General features: G+C 57.6%; 1 protein-coding gene across 1 annotated transcript; it reads left to right on the forward strand.

The window, feature by feature from the left end:
* Positions 1 to 1,566: 1,566 nt before the first annotated feature.
* On the forward strand, positions 1,567 to 11,758 carry Natd1 (N-acetyltransferase domain containing 1). Its single transcript, XM_026408695.2, has 3 exons — positions 1,567 to 1,794; positions 7,002 to 7,120; positions 7,862 to 11,758. The coding sequence occupies exons 1-3, from the start codon at positions 1,689 to 1,691 to the stop codon at positions 7,976 to 7,978; spliced, it is 342 nt and encodes a 113-aa protein (XP_026264480.1). The 5' UTR covers positions 1,567 to 1,688; the 3' UTR covers positions 7,979 to 11,758.
* Positions 11,759 to 18,446: the final 6,688 nt, after the last annotated feature.

The following is an 18,446-nucleotide window of genomic DNA, read 5'->3' on the forward strand; positions in this document are numbered from 1 at the left end:
AGCCCCAGCAAGAATGCACTTCATGCTCACCAGAATGACTCAATTTAAAAAGACCCAACAAAACTCTCAAAATTGTTGGTAAGAAGCTAAAATGGTTCCACCACTTTTGGGAAAAAAAAAAAAAAAAAAAAGTCTGGCAGCTACTCACAAAAGGACACCGACAGCCACTATAACATCCAAAAAATCCATTGCAGGTGGCTACTACCCAAGGGGAATGCTCCGTTTGCAGATCCTAAAAGATGCCCCAAGAATGTTCACACCATGTTTGTTTATGATAGTCCCCAAACACAACTCAAATGCCCTCCAACATGTGAACAGATAAATAAAGCGTCACGTGCGCACAATGGAGGACTTAGTTATAACAAAGATACAAGCCACAGCATGGACACATCTCAGATAGAGGTTGGGCAAAAAAAAACTGGACATCTTGTCTGATTCTGTTTAAAGGGTGTTCTAGGAAAAAAGCTCTTCCGTCCTTAATGCTAAAACTCAGGGACCGTGGTTACTGCCCAGGTTGGGCACTGATTGGAAAGGCGACCCTAGTGAACCCTTTGGATGGTGGGCACCTGGGTGTGAATGTCAAGTTGATGCGTTAATTAACAAAACAATAAAAGTAACCAGCAGTTGTGTGCTTTCAAGTGGGCAGACACAGCCAAACTTCAGACACCCACGAGGAAAAGTCTGGGGTCCGAGGGGAGAGGGGACGACGGGTTAAGTCCCCTTTCCAATAAGCAGTCTGGGGGGCCCCAAGGGTCCTGGGTCTTCAAGAAAAGTTCCCGCCTCTTTCTAGAACTCTGTGCCCCCCCCCTCCGCCACTCCCGCCAGACCCCACCCCATCTGTGCAGTGGAACCAGGGATTCCCAGGAATTTCTGCCCTTCTTTCACAGAGGTGGCATTTCGCCCCTACCCTTTGGGACTCATCCCACCCCAGCATCCCACAGCTGCTCACAGATGGATGGGCACCACCTGAGCCCCCTCCAGCATCCACCCTGTGAATTCGGGATGCATTTCTCGGCTCCGGGCCTCGACTTGCGCACCTGTGCAATGGAGCCAGGCATACCTATTTCTCGAGCTAGTGGTGAGAATTCTACCTGAGCCCAGGGGACTCCTTACAGCGTGCTTCCTGCGTGAACAGGGCTAGGCACAAGCCGTGCACACAACAAGCGCTTAATAAATGATGCTGGTCGTGGTGACTGATTAGAATATTCCTACAGGTTGTTATAAACATCTTTGAGAAGGGTCCATGGGCGGGGGGGGAGGGGTGGAATCCTAGAGAAGCCGGTAGAACCCCACCCGAGGGAAGAGCAGCTCGGGCGGCCGCCGAGGAGAGCGCGGTGTTTTGTTTGGGGCTGCGAAAGTGGAACGCCGCCCGTGGGGGCGCGCGGCCCCTTTAAGAGTCGAATGGAATGTATCAAAACAAAAAGGCCGCGCGCCCATTGGCTGCGCGCCGCACGTGACCTCACAGCTGATTTCCTGGCCGCCTCCGGGGCCCTCCCCCGCCCCCCCCCCCCCCCGCTCCTCCTTTTTTTTTTTTTTTGTTGCTGCCGCCGCGGCCGCCGCCGAGTGTCAGTTTCAGCGCCGCCGCCTGCGGTCTCTCTCGGCTGGGTTTCCCCCGCGGCCGCCCCGCTCCCGCAGCCGCCCTGCTCCCGTGCCCGGAGCCCCCGACCCGCGCGGCCCGGCCCGGGCCCATGGCGCACTCGGCGGCCGCGGTGCCGCTCGGCGCGCTGGAGCAGGGCTGCCCCATCCGCGTGGAGCACGACCGCCGGCGCCGCCAGTTCACCGTGCGCCTCAACGGTAACGGCGCCCCCGCCCTTTGTCTGCCGAGCGGCCGGGAGCGGGGGAGCGGGGCCCCGGGGCCGGGCGGGCGGGGAGGGACGGCGCGCGGGGCGGGCGCGGGGCCGAGGGGGCGCGGGGCCGGGCTGCCCGGGGCGGGGGGGGGACGCGGTGCGGAGCCCGGGAGCGCGTCGTCCGAGCCACCAGGGGACTCCACCTGCGCCGCCCGGCTGCCTGCCTTCCGGCGTCGGGGACCTGCCCCCTTCCCCCGGTGGCTCCGGGGCTGGTGGCTGCCCGGGAACGGGAGCTTCTTATCCTGCACTAGAATCTGCCCCCGGAGCGCTCCTGCCACCGGGGGCTGACGGGGAGGGCGCTCTGCCCGCGCCGGGAGTGAGACATGGGTTTGTGTGGGGAGGGTGACCATGAGGTGACTCTGGGACACGGCCACTCGGCCTGTGTCTCCTGAGTGCTTCAGGGAGTAGCGCACACTTCACTGGACGGGAAGGACGGAGCCGCGCACGGGGTTCAGAGCAAGGCTCCTAAAAATGTGGACGGAGCATTATTTTTTAAAAAATATACATACTTTTTAGTTTTAGGTGGACACAATATCTTTATTTTATTTATTTATTTATTTATTATTGTTTTAATATTTATTTTTTAGTTCTCGGCGGACACAACATCTTTGTTGGTATGTGGTGCTGAGGATGGAACCGGGGCCCCATGCATGCCAGGCGAGCGCGCTACCGCTTGAGCCACATCCCCAGCCCCTAGTTTTTATTATTTTTTGATATTTATTTTTTAGGTGTAGATGGGCACAACACCATGCCTTTATTTATTTATTTTAACGTGGTGCTGAGGATCGAGCCCGGGTCTAGCAGGTGCCAGGGCGAGCACTCTACCGCTTGAGCCACAATCCCAGCCCCCTGAGCATTATTATTATTATTATTATTATTATTATTATTATGAACCAGAAAACAAGGTCAAGTCCTTGATTCCTGTAGAGAGATTTTTTTTTTTACCAGCCCACATCCCCTTCTCCCTAGAAGTTGGAAAGAAAGGTTATGAAGTTGAGGACCGTGAACTCTCCACATCCCACCCCCAGCTCAGCTCTCTCTGATACTGCCCAAGGCTCTGAGAGGCCACTGTGCCCATTTCCAAGAGGGAAAGATGGAGGCCCAGAGGTGGTCAGCCTCTGAGCTGAGGTCGCAGCAGAACAGCATTCTGCTTGGCTCCAGCCACTGGGCACTTGTGGCCGTCACAGGAGGGGCCTGGGACTTCTGTTTGGACATCTTGCAGCATGGAGCTAGGCCCTGCCACCTCCATGGCCTTCTGATGCAACTGTCACCATGTCCCTGAAGTGTGTGATGACACACTACCCCACATTACAGATAAGCAAATTGAGTTTAGAGCTGCAGGAAGTGTCTTGCTTGGCGTCACCTGGGGCCAGAGGCGAAAGCTCAGATCTGGGCCCTGCTGACCCTGTCACACAGTCTTCCCTCATAGGAGCGAGTCTTTCTGCTGTGGTTCTGGCTGTGGCCCAATTGGCAATGACATTCAGTGTTCCGGCCACTTTTGTGGGGAGAGCCTTGTGGCTTTTCAGATCCTCTCTTTTGAGGTTTTTCTGACTTCCAGGGGGTTCTGGTTCCTCTGGTTGGCTCAGGAGGCCCAGTAGACTTGCAGAGAGAAAGAAAAAGGGATGTTTGAGATTTTTTTTTTCCCCCAAATGGCTACAGGCAAAGGTACAACCCTACTGGGGGCTGGCTGTCATCCAACCATACTCTTCTACTTGTCTCCTTCTGGAACTTACTGCCCTGTGGCTAACTATAGGTGTGGCCAGGGATCCTCCCAGAGGGAAGCTGGCAGCTCCTTTTGAAGTCACCAATACAGGCACAGCCCAGCCCAGGGCTGGCCTCAGGGTGTACAGGTGGCCTGGGGCTGGGTATATTTGAGGGCTGATGTGTGTGACCAGCTTGGCCTGCCCAAGCTGGAGGGGCACAGACTCAGAGGGTCTCCTGGTGCCTATAAGGAAGGCGGAGGCTGGTGCCCCTGTGCCCATTAACAGATGTGGGCACTGAGTCTGAGCTGTCAAGCGGTCGGGGGCTGGCAGTGCAGGACCATTTGGGACTGTCATTTCCCTGGCCTCCAGAGAAGGCTTATTCCTCAGGGTCTCCCTGTGGCAGAGCTGGGCTGTTTATCTTCCTGCGAGCTCTGGTTCTGAGTATCATTTACAGATGATAAATGATGCTGGCCAAAGTCTTGCCTCCAAGATGTGGAGGAGCTGGGATTTGTTCCACAACTCTTTATTGAGCACCTATTGCGTGCCAGCGCTCTTCAAGGTGCTAGGGACTCTTGGAGCTGATAGCGTCGAGGGGGAGCGTGGATGATAGGTGAATTGTGAAGTCTCCTAGACAAGTAGCGCTCTGGGGAGCAGGGGCGCAGGGAAGATTGGCGGGTGTGGAGGAGCGAGGCTGCTGTTTCAAATCAGGTGTCCAGGAAGGTCTCCTCCCAAGAAACGGAGAAAGAAAGTAGCAAGAAACTGAGCGGCCGCAGCAAAGAATGTTCCAAGACAAGGGAACATCACGTCCAAAGGCCCTGTGCTGCCTGGTGCGCGTAGGAAGAGGGTAGGAAGAGGGGCTGAGATCATGGTGAGCAGACGGCGCAGGGCCTTGGGAGTGTGAATTTATATGAATTTGGCTTTGACTCTCAAGCAGGTGGATACTCCAGGGGCCCCGTGAGTGTCCGTCTTTCCCTCCCTCCGCCAGGGCTGAGTGTCCATCTTTCTGCAAGGAGCAGGATCACCCAGGGTCCCACAATCCTGATTTGCAGATAGGAAGCCCGAGGCCCCCCAAGAGTCTATAAGGCCTCTGGCCTCCCCCAGCACCCTGCAGGGTGGAGAATACAGCGCCTGGCCTCATGGGGGACCGTTTCCAGCCCCAATCACCAAGACCCCCTCCCCCCAGCACCCCTGGTCCTCTGTGCCTTTGTGACTCCCTGTGACTGCCTTCCCTGAGGACTTGCTGGGCCCTTTGATGCTGCACAGGGCACTGGGGTAAAGAGCCACGGGAAGGTCCCCATTAGCAGGGGGACTTTAACTGCTTTTATTTGGCTGGTTGGTCAGTTGGTAGCTCCCACAGGCCCGGCCAGCACTCTATCTCTGAGCCACGCCCAAGCCCTGACCTTTAACTTTTGAGAACCAGCTATGATCTCGATTTGAATCTCCGTCTTCCTAGGAAGGAGGAGGGTGGGATTGATTTGTCCCTGCTTCATTCAGGTTCAGCCACTCTGGCCTCCTTGCTGTTCCTCGAATATCCTACCCCAGGACCTCTGCACCTGCTGTTCTCGCTACTTAACCTGTTCATACTTTAGATCTCCCCTCATTCCTTCTAGTCTTTGCACAAGAAAAAAACTTCCCCTGTACACTCTCTTTACAGCGGCGCCCCCCCACCCCCAAATCCCTGCCCCTTCTCTGCTATAATGTCCTAGAATAGCACACAGATACCCATCACTTGAGAATCCTGAGTCATTTGTAATAATTATTGTTTGTTACCTGTCTGCTCTACTGAAACAGAGCCTCCACGCGGGAGGATTTTGTTAGTTTTGTTCACGGCTCAGCACCCCATACTCTGCCTGAACAGAGTAGGCCCTCAGTGAATTTGGAGTAATTAAATAGGGTAGTGGGCAGCTGCCCCAGGGATCAGGTCAGTCCCAAATAGCTTCTCATGGCTGCTTGCCTGTCCCAAGGGGGCGGAGTTAAGCCCAGCAGATGCAGCCCTGAGGACCAAGTCCTGTGGGGTACAGCTGGGGCAGAGGTGGCCATGGAAGTTGCCGCTGGGCATTGGCCAGGGCGGTAGGCATAGCCCACAGAACAACGGTCAGGCCAGGAGGGGGCGCCAGTGCCGGGCACCTGGGGCAGAGGATGGGCTGGGGGAGAGCATTCTGGACCAGGAACTGCCCAAGCAAAGGCTTAGTGGCAGGAAGCCAGGGGCCTGCCTTGGTGGGGCAGGGGAATGAACTTGGCTTGGGAATCAGGCCTGGTCCCTGTATCACCTTGAACCTGCTGTGTGACCCCCTGACTCTACGACGCACTTTCCTCAGCTGCCCGAGGAACCTGGGAGCTGGCTGGGGAGCCTCCCTCCTGGAGTTGGGGAGACTCAAGGGGTTTCAGGGGCCAGAAAGCCTGACAAATGGGGGTGGGATCCTGTTCTGGGGTCTGATTTGCTTTTAGGACCCTGGGTGGCTCATTGGATCTCTTCTTCCCTTTGTGACAGCTGGCTGCACAGCAAGACTGGCCACCCAAGCAGAATTTAGGAGCAAATTCTCTGGTGCTTTAACGTTAAGCCATGTAAAATGCAATTTTTTTTTCCTTTCAAGTGAAAAATACGTGAAATACGATTGGCTCTTAAAACGCGGAGAAAGACAACTTGATGTTGATATTTTTTGGGGGGAGCCAAAGAATGGTGTCTTCCAACCTCACACTGGCCGCGCCCTCTACCTGTCCTTCCTCCTCTCTTCCCTCAGCCATTTCCTGCTCGTGTTCACACATCTCAGCTCAGGGAGCTTTCCCGGGAGGGCTCCTCCCGACTGCCCCCAGCGTAATGGCCCTGACCCTCCCGCACCCAGTGGATTTCTCTCCTTCATGCACAGGAACTCCCTGACATTGGAGGGCTTGGGACAGCCTTGAGAGCACATGCCTGTCACATGCCAGCCACGTGGGAGGCTCTGGCACAAGAACTTGGAGTTCAAGGCCAACCTGGGAAACTGAAGATTAAAAAATAAAGAGGGCTGGGGATGGAACTCGGTGGTCAAGCACCCTGGGTTCAACTCCCATTACAAATGAAGGGACCAACCAATGGATGAAACCATTCCCCGGGCTCCATAGACCCCACGATGGGAGGACGGAAGGGTGGCTATCTGCGTGAGTGGGTGGATGGATGGAAGGATAGATGGGTGAGCGGATGGAAGGATGGTTAGGTGGACAGACGGAGGACGTGTAACTAAAAACTGGGACTGAGCCAGGCACTGTGGCACGCGCCTGTCATCCCAGCAGCTCAGGAGGCTGAGGCAGGAGGATCCCAAGTTCAAAGCCAGCCTCAGCAACGTAGCAAGGGCTAAAAAACTTAATCAAGACCCTGTCTCAAAAAGTAAGGCCCAGTGTCCTCTCCTGGGCCCTGTAGGACTCTTGGCCGGGGCTGACCGGGCCTCAACCTGTTTGTCTCTCTCATCCTCAGGGTGTCATGACCGGGCCGTCCTGCTCTATGAGTATGTGGGCAAACGGATCGTGGACCTGCAACACACCGAGGTACCGGACGCCTACCGCGGGCGTGGCATTGCCAAACACCTCGCCAAGGTAGGGTCATGGGCAGGTGGGAGTCCCTGGGGACAGCTACCCTCCCATTCAGTCAGGCTGTTCCTGGCGACTGACTGCTGCATGCTTCTTCGCCAGAGTATAGACCCACAGGTCTTCATGGCCAGCGGGTCATGGTGGGCAGTAGGGGTGTTGGGCAGCACTCTACGCTCCCTGGCCCTCCTGAGGGAAGTGGCAGTCACTTGGGGCCCAGGGTCCTGATGGGCAGAGCCCTGCTGCAGACACCTCTCCAAGGTTACCACAGCCTAATTCTGTCCCAGGGCCCCAGACCTGGCACATAGTAGCTGCTCAGTAAGTTCTGGGGGGTGGGGGGGACAGATGGATGAACAGCCAGGTCATTGGGCTCATGGCCCTTTCCCAACCCACCCCCCGACTTTGTTCGTCCTCAAAGCCCCTGAAACCTCAGGCTGCCTGGACTGTAGGTCTGAGCTTCATAAGGGCGATTGCTCCTGGAGCAGAGAAGGGCCTTCAGTTTCCCCCAAGGCCTGCTCCCAGGCTCAGCTGGACCCTCTGTCGGGGCTCCCCCTCACCCACCACAGCCTCTGCTTCCTGGCTCAGGCTTGGGAAGGGGGTTATCCTGAGTCACCTGGGAAGAGACCCCCTGACGTGGGCCAAGGGGGAGGGTTGCTGTAGGACATGGGGGATGCCGAGGAGGTGGGCGACCGCCACCTTCTCAGGCTGGGGACTCTGACCACCCGCTCTCTCCTCTGTCGCGGTCCCCAGGCTGCCCTGGACTTTGTGGTGGAGGAGGACCTGAAGGCCCATCTCACGTGCTGGTACATCCAGAAGTACGTCAAGGAGAACCCCCTGCCGCAGTACCTGGAGCGGCTGCAGCCGTAGCCCCGGCCCTGGGCAGGAGCGCCCCCTGCCGGCCCCTCCGCGCGGACTCGGCCCCGCCCCGCGTGCTCTCAGGAACCTGCTCCCGCTGGGGACAGGCTCAGAGTTATTTTTGTAAGGACGCCCCTCTGGGGCCCTGGGTCCAGGCTCCTGAAGATGGCTGGCCGAGGAGGAGGGGCGGTGACCCCGTGACCAGGGCCGAAGAGGGTCCCCACCGCCTTCAGTGGGCAGCGCGACAGGACCCGGGGCCAGCCGGGGGAGTCCTTGCTCTGTGATTCAGCAGGAGGCTGGCGTGGGACCCCCTCCCACACCTGGTGCTGTGTCCTTTCTACGAACGAGGAGGGCATGTCCCAGAGCCGAGAGGAGCCAGAAAGAACCTCGAGTGCCAACCTCGCAGAGCGGTGGCACCAAGCCTCGTCTGCCACCAGCACTCCCCAGCCCCCACCCCACGCCTCTTCCGCAGAACTTTGGTGCCCTGGTGCAGGGGGGTGGGGGACAGGGCAAGGGGCACCCCCCCCCCCCCGTGTGAGCGAGAAGGGTGTGGACGGAGCGCTGGCCCAGGGGCGGCTCTGCGCATGTGCACAGCTGGGTGGGTGGGCAGGCTCAGGGCGAAGCCGTGGGTGCTTACCTGGCTCTCCTCGGTGCCTCGTCTTCTGCTGGCCTCTTCCCTGTCCAGGCGCTCTCAGAAAGCCCGCCTAGGAGCTGGAGCTGGAGGAGGGCATATGACCCCCAGCGCCCACCCCAACGTCCTCGTCACCGAGAGAAAGGAGCACCTCCGCCGGGAGGTTTCTTTTGCTGATGCCAAACACCAGAGCGTTAGTTCTCTTTGGGGGGCGGCAGCTGTGGCCAGGTCCATTCTGTTGGCCATTGTCAGTCCCAGGGCCCCTACCCACACCAGCCTTCCTGGTGACAGCCCGGGAGGCGCGCCAAGCGTGACTTGGGTCTGTGGTACCCACCCCCCCTTCAGGGGACCCTGTGTCTTCCCTTTGAGGGCTGGTTAGGGTGCGGGGTCCTGGTCTCTTGTGCCCTGTGCCCCACAAGGGTCAAGTCCCTTCCTGCTCCTCTGTGGAGCTGAGGGTGACCCAGGAATCCAGTTCCTCTTGAGTTGAGGGGACAGTCATCAGTGAATCCTCGGATGTGACGTGCCCTTCCTCTGGGGGGGTGTCTGGGGCTCCGGTGTGTCCCCACTCCTCCCGTGACTCCTCCCCGTGGTGCTGGCCTGGCTGGTGGCCCCTTCTCCCATCACTGCCTCACGTCTCCCAGCCTGGGCACCAACACCCCCAGCTTTCCTCCCCGGCTGGCAGCCTTCCTGGGGGGGGCCCCTCCGTTTAGCACCGCTCAGCCCCCACCACAGCGAGTCACAGGCGTGGGCCTTCGGTGGCCGCTGTCCTAAGCATCCCCTGCCTCGCAGGCCTTCACCTTGGGCCAGGTGCAGAAGTTCTCGCTCTGGCCTCCAGGAGAGCCCAGGTGGCCCGTTCCTCCACGCGCTCCTCGGCTCCGTTCCCAGAGGGCTCCCTGGAAGGGCCAGAAAAATGCCCTGGGCCTCACAAAAGAAATGGCTGGCAGGAGGGGCTCAGCTGAGCCGTGTCCCACACAGCGGTGACACCCCACTCCTGGGTCAAGATGCTAAATGAGCAAGTCCCAGGCCTCCGAGTAGACAAGCCGTGCTGTCGCCCCTCCTGTCTGGGGGCGTCTGGACCAGGGCTTCCAGTCCCTCCCCCAGGACCCCAACCCCTCCCACATGTCCTCCCCATGTTCCCCCCCCCCCCCGAGCTCGGTGAGCCAGTACTGGGGCCGTGGACGACAGGATGGGGTGGCCCTGCACGCTGCAGCCTACCCACAGAGGTGGCCCTGCAGCAGCAACTTGAGGGAGGCCCCCCAGGACCAGCACAGTCTCAAGGAGCAGGGGAGCCGGGTGGCTCCGGGAGGAAGCAGCCCACCCCGCCCCATCCCTGCCTGAACCTAGGGTCCTTACCCACCACGTTCTGACAGCAGATGACCGGCCACAATGGCCACTTGCCCATGAGACACTCACTCAGTACTTGAATATGGAGGCCCTGGGCCCAGGAGGACTGGCTGGGTCGTCCCAGTGGGCTCGTCCCAAGTTCCTGCAGGGGGGCACCTGAGCACGCTCACCTCCTCGGGTGGCCTTAAAGCCCCAGACTCCACAGCAGGGGTGGTGACGGAGCTGCGCTGGGCCTGGCCCTGGTCGCCAGCTGAGCCTTGGAGCAGCGGTAGTAGCGACATCCCCACCCTGACCTGGAGCCCCCCGCTTGGCCCGCAGCCCAGTTCAGCCTCTGGTGCTACCCTCCTGCCCGGCCTCCCCACCACACCCCCCTCTGGACCCACTTCGCTCCAGGAGCAAAGGGACATGTGCCCGCTCTCCACTGGGAGATGTCCATCTGAAGCCTCGCGCTCTCCTCCTGCTGGGTCTGCCCTGGGGGAGGGGGGGGCTCCCTTTCTTTGTCCAGTCCACACAGGTGCCTTTCCTACCCAGGACCCACCCGCCCCAGGGGTGTCCGGCCAGCTAGATCCACTCCCCGTCCTTCTCAGACTTCTGAACATGATGATGAGCGTTTCAACAGAAGGGGGGCCTCGCACTCGGCTCTCGGGAGCTGCTGCGTGTGCTGTCCCCCGTGCAGTCTAGTGTGTGCAGTGAGGACGTTGGAGGGATGGGAAAGGCAGGCTACGCGGGTGTTCTTTGTCACTAGGGACCAACCTAACCATCAGCACCTGCCAGAGACTGAGGCACCGGAGGTGGCTGAGATTCCCTTGCAGGACAGTGGCTTTGGCATTAGGATCCCCACCCTGGTATGGGCAGTGCCTCTCCCGTCCAGCAGGCCCGACCTACTCCACACACACAGTTCCACTTTCCCTGAGGTCACAGTCTGACCTGACCCCAGCCTGTCACCTGCCTGGGAACAGCTACGGGTGAGGTGACATCAGCCCCTATTACAGGAGCTGCGCTCACTCCTAAAAACTTGGGAATTTTTTTTTTTCAGAGCAGGAAGGTGGTGGTGGGGGGGTCCATCCAAACGCCAACAGCCTAGGGATCATAATGAAGGCCACGTCCCATGCCATCCTGTTGCCCAGAGAGGTCGCCGGCTCCCGAATGGGAATTTTCCTGGTAGTTCCCAGTCGGAGAGAGAAATATCTAAACCCTCCCCCAAAAAGGAGGAGAGGCACAGCGGTGGCTGAGCCTTTCACAGTCTCAATTTTCAACCATCCCAGGAGATGCCAGTAGTCGGGCCTATTCAACAGATGAAGAAACTGAGGGTCATAGGGAGTCAGTAGCCTGCAGCCCACACAGAGGGACTAAGCCAAACCCATCCTCCCTAAGCTTTGGTGCCAAGCTTGTGGTTTTGTTTCTACTTCAGATGACAGATGGCCTCAGAAAGCAATAAACAGATAACATTTTCCATTTCCCTGCTCATTTGGGGTGGGGGACGAGGAGGGCCCTACTGGGGCTTCCAGGTGTGAGACCTCAGGAGTGCCTGGCCGCCCTAGAGAGGGCTGGGTGTCACGGTGGTGGGTCACAGCAGGAGGGTGCCCGTCCCCACACTGTTCTCGCTCGGTGGTTCGGCATCCCTGGGTCCACCCAAACATCCCTCTTACGATTCTCAGGGTCCCACTTCTTCCAGATCAGTGCCCTAAACCTCCCACGAGGTCCGGCCAGGCGGTGCGTCCAGCCTGCTGCTCGGCCACCTGCAGGATGGAGTTTAGGGTCGTGTCCTCAGTTCTGTCTGCCCAAGGAGACAAAGTGATTAAAGACGCTTTTCTGGTTGTGGGGGGTGCTCTCTGGTGTTTCTCTCAGTGTCCAGAGTTTTGTTTCTCATGCCGCCGACGACTTAACCCGGGGGTGCTTTCCCGCTGAGCCACATCCCCGCAGCCCTCTGGATGTTTTACTTATAGACGTGGCCTCCGCTGAGGAACCTGAGATCCTCCTGCCTCAGCCTCCCCCGGTAGCTGAGATGACAGCTGTGGGCCACCGCGCCCAGCCCAATTACAGACCCTAATGACCCACTGCCCTCAGTTACCACCCAGCCAGGCAGCCCTTTCAAATTAGCAGTCCAGCAGATGGATTAATCCTCTGTCTGGGTCATCGTCCTCACCGTCTGATCCTTTCACCACTGAATATTGCTCCTTTGCCCAACATGAGAATTTATGGGGGAGAATTAATGTCCAAACCGTACAGGTGAGAAGCCTCCGGGCCTCGTGTGCTCCACCCCCGCCCCATGACCATGGTCAAGGGCAGCGGCTCTTTGGTCTCCCAGGCTTTGCCTTAAAAGAACGCGTCACCCCGACACTTGAAGTAGGTGGCATTGGAAGTGTGGGTTCCGCCGCTTGTCAGTGTGTTCTGGGCTGTCGCAACGGAATTCCCAGGAATTCCCGGGACTGAACTTCGAGAACAGAGAGAGCGCGAGGGTGAGGGGCCCACCTCGGGCAAGGGCCTCGCACCCCATCCCCAGCTTGTCCTGTTAGGAGAAGCTGGGGGAGGGAGCCACTGGATGTGGAATGACCCTGAGACCGGGCACTCTCGGGTGGGCAACTCTGATCCACGACACACTCCTGCCGTGACGTTCTGTGCCACCAAAGTGACAGGACCAAGTGACTGTGCAGCCTGAAACCTCTGAATTTGTAAATCAAAAAAAAAAAAAAACCTTTCCTCTTCGTAACTCGATTATTTCAGGGATTTTGTCACAGCAAGGGAAAGTAGCACAAGGAGAGCCGGGCAGGAGCGATGTGTGGGTGTTCTATCTAAGATAACTGAGGGCCGGGGACTAGGGGAGCAGGTTGTCCTGTCAGAACTTCCCGGGAAGCCTGGGAGGAGAGAACCTGGGCTCCTTACCAGCAGAGCTGCCCTTCAGAGGTCCAGGGCCAAACACCCAAGGGTCACCAAGTGAGGATGCCCAGACAGGGCTCCGTCTTCACAGCCCCGTGGGGTGGTGAGAAATCACACACCGTAAGGAGCTCTGTTGAGACTGCCGGTGCACCCCAGGTGAGGCCAACAGCCCCAGCATAGAGGACCTGGAAGGCTTTCTTGAAGAAGGAACTTGTGGGCTTCTTGGTGGGAGGAGCTGCAGGCCCTGAATGATGGGCCCCCGTGATCTGCGACCTTATCGGCCGCTCTTCCCCATCTCACCCACCTCTGTCATCCAGGCCTCCCTGCTATTCCCCATGCCTGCAGAGCCACTCCCACCACAGGGCCTTTGCATGTGCTGTTCCCTCTGCTGGGAGTGCTCTCCCCACGTATGTTCATGGCTCCCTCCACACCTCCTTCAAGTCTAGGCCCAGTTATCAGCTCCTTGGTGAGGACTCCTTCCCAATCTTCCCCCCACTCTTTTTGGTACCAGGATTGAATGAACCCAGGTGCTTGACCGCTGGACTGCATCTCCAGGCCTTTTTAGTTTGAGATGGTCTCACTCCATTGCTAAGGCTGGGCTCCAACTTGCTATCCTCCTGCCTCAGCCTCCCCAGTTGCTGGGGTCCCAGGTGTGCATCTCCATGCCCGCCCTCCCCTCTTGAGACGTCTACGCCCTCCACTCCCGAATCCTCACCCTAGCTCTATTTTCCCCTATTTATTCCTCATACAATGCATGACTTGTTTGTCTTGCTCATTCTTCGTTGACCACAGGCTCCACAATGGTGGGAGTTTGTTCTGTGTCTGCTCCCGGGAATATCCCAGCCCGTAGATCAGCGCCTGTCCCGTACTCAGCGCTCAAAGACCTCTGCTGGATGGGGAGACGGGTGGACGGACAGACAGATGGATTCAGAGGTGGGTGGGGGACAAATAGACAGAAGAGCGTTGGGGAGGGTGGATGGGAAGCCGAGCATCCTGAGAGCAGGCTCAGGTGCGGGCTGGGCTCGGCGTCTTTGAGGAACTGGATGAGCCCTCTGAAGGCTAAGGGGACATAGGACATCCCAGCTAGCTCTCAGGGGGTTTTGTGGGTTTGGGTTTGTGGTATGAGGGATTGAACCCCAGAGGGGCTCTCCCACTGAGCTGCCCCTGACACTTTATTTTTTGAGACAGAGTGACACTCAGTTATCCAGGCTGGCCTCCAACTTGCAGTCCTCCTGCCTCAGCCTCCTGGCCCTTCTGGGTCAGGCAGAGGCCCCTGGAACATCTTTGCACGCGCTTCGATTCCCTCTGGGTGCAGGGTTCTCTCCTGCTGCTCTGATCCAAGGATCCGGATTCGGTCTCCGTTTCCCCCACGTCCAATAGCACCCCCCGCCCAGGGGCCGACAGTTCAACCCGTGGGCCTCTGAGGAACGCTGAAGCAGACCTCGGATAGGTCAAATCTGGGGGTTCTTCAGACAGAGCCTCTGCCCAGAAAGCGAGGGTCAAATGAAGATGGCGACGGATGAGATAGATAGCAGCTGAGAGGGTCAGAGAGGGACCGAGAACCAAAGGTCAGAGAACCCCTGGGGGGGGCCGCATGGAACTTTCCAGAAGGTAAATCCCCTACCCTCTGGAGGGGGTTGTACTGCCAACGTCGTGAGCCTTGGACCCCAAGCCTCTCTGGGCAGGGAAAGAGGTGCAGAAACTTGAGCCCCCTCCCCAGGTTGGGCCATAAGGAAGACTGAAGTGGGGGAGACCCCCCAAAGAGCAAAGCTGGGGTCCAAGCCAAGAAACCCCCACAGTGTGGACAGAGGTCTGCGCCATGCCTGCTCCCGGGACGGCGTCACTGTTGGGGCCTGGGACTGCTGTGTGTCCCCGTTCCCTGTTGCTCTGTTTGGGTGCATCCTGCCCCTGCTCTGCCCTTTGTGTTTAGAAAAGCAATAAATTGGTTTTATTTAGAGATCACAGGAGGATACTGGTGAAAGTCACGGGCATCTCCAAGAGATACCAGCCCACCTCAGGCAGGATAGGGGCAGGGCTGGGGGCTGCCCCCCGGGTGCTCTGTTGTCGGGACAGGCTTCTGCCGAGACCCCCGGGTAGCACCAAGAACCTGGTTCCTCCAGGGGCCGGTAATCCCACCACTTGGGAGGCTGAGGCAGGAGGATCACATGTTGGAGGCCAGCCTGGACAACTTAGGGAGATCCTGTCTCAAAATAAAAAGGGAAAAGGGAGGGGCCAGGAACGTGGGTCCCTGATGGAGCAGCCCTAGGTTCAATCTCCAGTGCCATAAAACATCGTGACAAAAGTGTAAAAGTGAAAATACACACACACACACACACACACACACACACACACACACTCACCCCGTCCTTCCTGAACACTGTTTCCCGGGTTCCTCTGCAGTCAACTGGGATCGCCTGGGAACTGAGGCCTCCTGCAGCCTCCCTGCCTCCCTGCAGCCTCCCCGCCTCCCTGCAGCCTCCCTGCCTCCCTGCAGCCTCCCCGCCTCCCTGGCTGGGTTCACAGGGGGGCAATGGAGGCCTGGGGCTGTGGAGCCTGGGCCCTGAGCCACTGCGGGGAGGGAGGGAGTGCTGACCACAGCCCGTGTGCCCTGTGGAGGGTTTACAGCCTGTGGCCGACATCCTGACCACACAGAGGCCACCTCGGGGGAGACGTCAGGGGTGGGAGGCCGTGGCAGACGCCGAGTGAGAGAAGGTGTCGTCCCAGGTGGGGACAGAGAGAGACGGGTCAGGGTGGGATGTGGAAGCCGTCTCGGGGTCACATAGCGACGGGTGGCAGGTGGGATTCGCACACAGGTCTGTCTGTGCAGAAGGGCGTGCGGAGGTGCGGGGCCTGTCTACACCTGGCTCCCCGCTCGGCTCCTGCCCACCCAGGCCACAGCCACCTCCCTCCCTCTCCCGACTCTGGGCCACCGTGACTCTGCTGGCCGCGCTCCACACAGCTGCCAGAGGGAGCTCTCTAAACCCCCAACCGGGAGGTGCCTCTTTCAAGACTCCCCGGGGCCCAGGGCCGAAGTGCCGCTCGGCTCACCCTGCCCTTGGTTTCTGTCCTACCTAGCACTCAAGCTTGTTCCTTAGGGTGTCAAAACGTGCCTCTAATAGATGTCCTCGGCATCCGATCTTCTTTGTCATTCAGGTCCGAGTTAGTCTACTACAAAACTCCAACTTCCAGTGGCAGTTCATGTATTGTTTAGATCCCAAAGTCTGGAGAATCGTGGCCCAGGGCTTATCACCAAGAATCATCAAGATACCAATGATGTCACCGACCCGAAGAATGCCATGATGCAATGACGTCACCAAAGGCACAGGGTCTTTTCCATCATCCTGACCATCTTTTGTCCTTATGATTGTTGCCTCATGGTCACAAAATGGCTGCTGCACTTCCAGGCATCACATCCATATTTCATAGTCTGTGCCTTCCCAGACCTGAACTCCATATCATTTCTTGGAATTTTGTGGCTTGTTGACTATTTCCCCGTCACTGCTCTGAAAGCCCCACTCGGGCAGAGCTACAGCCAACCTGTTCATTGCTAAAAATCCCAACCTTGGCACAGAATGTGGGCACACAGGAAGTGCTTTGTATTTTTTCCCCCTGTGGGTGCCGGAAATGAACCCAGGTCTTCACCCATGCTAGGTAAGTGTCCTACTACTAAGCTACAACCCCAGTCCCAGTAAATATTTTTGGAATGTATGAACAATGAAGTCCCCTAGCTGGCCTGGAGCCACAGCCAGGATTCAGTCCCAGGCCCCCCTCCTGGGCATTTCCCTGGGGCCTCTCAGTGAGCATCCCAGGCAGTCGAGAGCGGCAGCCAAACGCTCTGCAGGTTCCCAGCATCCAAACCTAGGGCCTTCACTCTGCTGCCCGACTGGGGCAGCCTGTGGTCCGCTCGCAGGGGCCCAGCAGCAGCAGCACTTGTGCACACGCCCAGAAGACAGGGCCACCTGAGCTTCCCCTAGGAGCCAGGCCACACTGGGGAACGGGGAGCCACGCTGGGAGGCGAGGACGGGAGCAGCGAGAGTGTCAAAACGATGATTCCGTGAGGACGTGGGTCACGGATACAGTTGGCCTCCACGTCTGCAAGGTCCGCATCACGGATCCCACCAACAACGGATCAAAACTATTTTTTTAAATCGGTGCCATTTCTGAACACGTGCTTTTTCTTCTCTTATCATTACTCCCCAAACAAAACAGCGTGTCGACTATTTAGGTAGCATCTGCATCATGTGAGGTCTGTCGCAGGTGACCCAGAGGTGCTGAGAGTCCACGGGAGCAGGCGTGTGGATTGTCTGTAGGACTCCACCATTTATATGGGACGGTGCACCCTGTGATCCCAGCCACTCTGTAGGCTGAGGCAGGAGGATCACAGGTTTGAGGCCAGCCTCAACAACTCAGCAAGGCCTGAGGCGACCTGGTGACCCTGTCTCAAAATATAAACAAGGCGAGGATGTGGCTCAGCGGTTAAACACTCCTGGGTTCCATCCCCAGGGCCATGATAAATAAGTAGAATTTAAGATTTTTGGGAAAAGCGCCCTGAGCATTCTCAGATTTTGGTATCTGCAGGGGATCCTGGAGCCTCTTGGATCGTAAGAGGGGATGGGGTCCTTAGGTTACCCTCAGCTGGCTCCTTTTGGTGTTTTAAATGTAGCTACAGGAAAATCTGAAAAGACACGTGGGTCTCACGGCATCTTTACCCCTCAGGATGGTCTAGACATGGGACTCCCCGAGATGGGCCCATCTTTCTCTCTGTGCCTCCCTCCTCAGCCAGACACCGGTGTGTGATTTGTTGAAATGAACGAGAGGATGAGGAACCAGTTCTTCTTTGAGGGGTAGGGAGAGCACTGGGATTGAACTCAGGGGCACTCGACCACTGAACCACACCCCCAGCCCTATTTTTGTATTTTATTTAGTTGAGATGCTTAGTGCCTCGTTGTGGCTGAGGCTGGCTTTGAACTCGTGATCCTCCTGCCTCAGCCTCCCAAGCCGCTGGGATGACAGGCGTGAGCCACTGCGCCCGGCTGAGGAAGCGGCTCTCGATCCCCCACAACCTGATGTTGGGGTGGTGGGGCTGGGACTGCAGCAAGCTGCTGGAGAGTTCCATTCAGTGACACCCAGGGGAGCCCAGGATGGTTCCCTCGGCCAAGGCAGAAGTCGACGGCTGGATTTTGCTTCCACGGTCACTTTTGACTCATTGCTTACATATGTATTTAAATGTCTACTTTTAACTAACCACATAGTGACTGACGCATTTGTGATCCCAAGGCCTCTTGGAGCTGCAGATGCAGTGTGACACTTCAATGCACTCAGTGACTTTTTTAAAATTCAAGGTGAGATTCACGTAACATAAAGTTAGCAATTTTGTTGGTTCTTTTACACATACACGGCAGTAGAATACACGAGACATAGTTATGAAGCATGGACTATAATTGGTTCTAATTCAGTCCCCGGGATTTGCCCGTGCCCTCTCTTCCTCCCGTCCGCAGTTCCTACCCCTCTGCATAACTGATATTTCCACTATTCACCTATTTTTTTTTTTTTAATTAGTGTGTTGTGGATGTCCATGGTGGTGAGATTCACTGTGGTCTATTCATCTATGTTAGGTCAGATTCATTC

Source organism: Urocitellus parryii, chromosome 7, assembly GCF_045843805.1.
Source record: "Urocitellus parryii isolate mUroPar1 chromosome 7, mUroPar1.hap1, whole genome shotgun sequence".
Lineage (NCBI taxonomy): Eukaryota > Metazoa > Chordata > Mammalia > Rodentia > Sciuridae > Urocitellus > Urocitellus parryii.

Excerpts from the sequence above, each read along its gene's own strand:
- Natd1 (XM_026408695.2), top strand. The coding sequence starts at position 1,689 with ATGGCGCACTCGGCGGCCGCGGTGCCGCTCGGCGCGCTGGAGCAGGGC. Across the intron at positions 1,795-7,001 it reads GTTCACCGTGCGCCTCAACG|GGTGTCATGACCGGGCCGTC; the intron begins GTAACGGCGCCC and ends TCTCATCCTCAG. Across the intron at positions 7,121-7,861 it reads TTGCCAAACACCTCGCCAAG|GCTGCCCTGGACTTTGTGGT; the intron begins GTAGGGTCATGG and ends CGCGGTCCCCAG.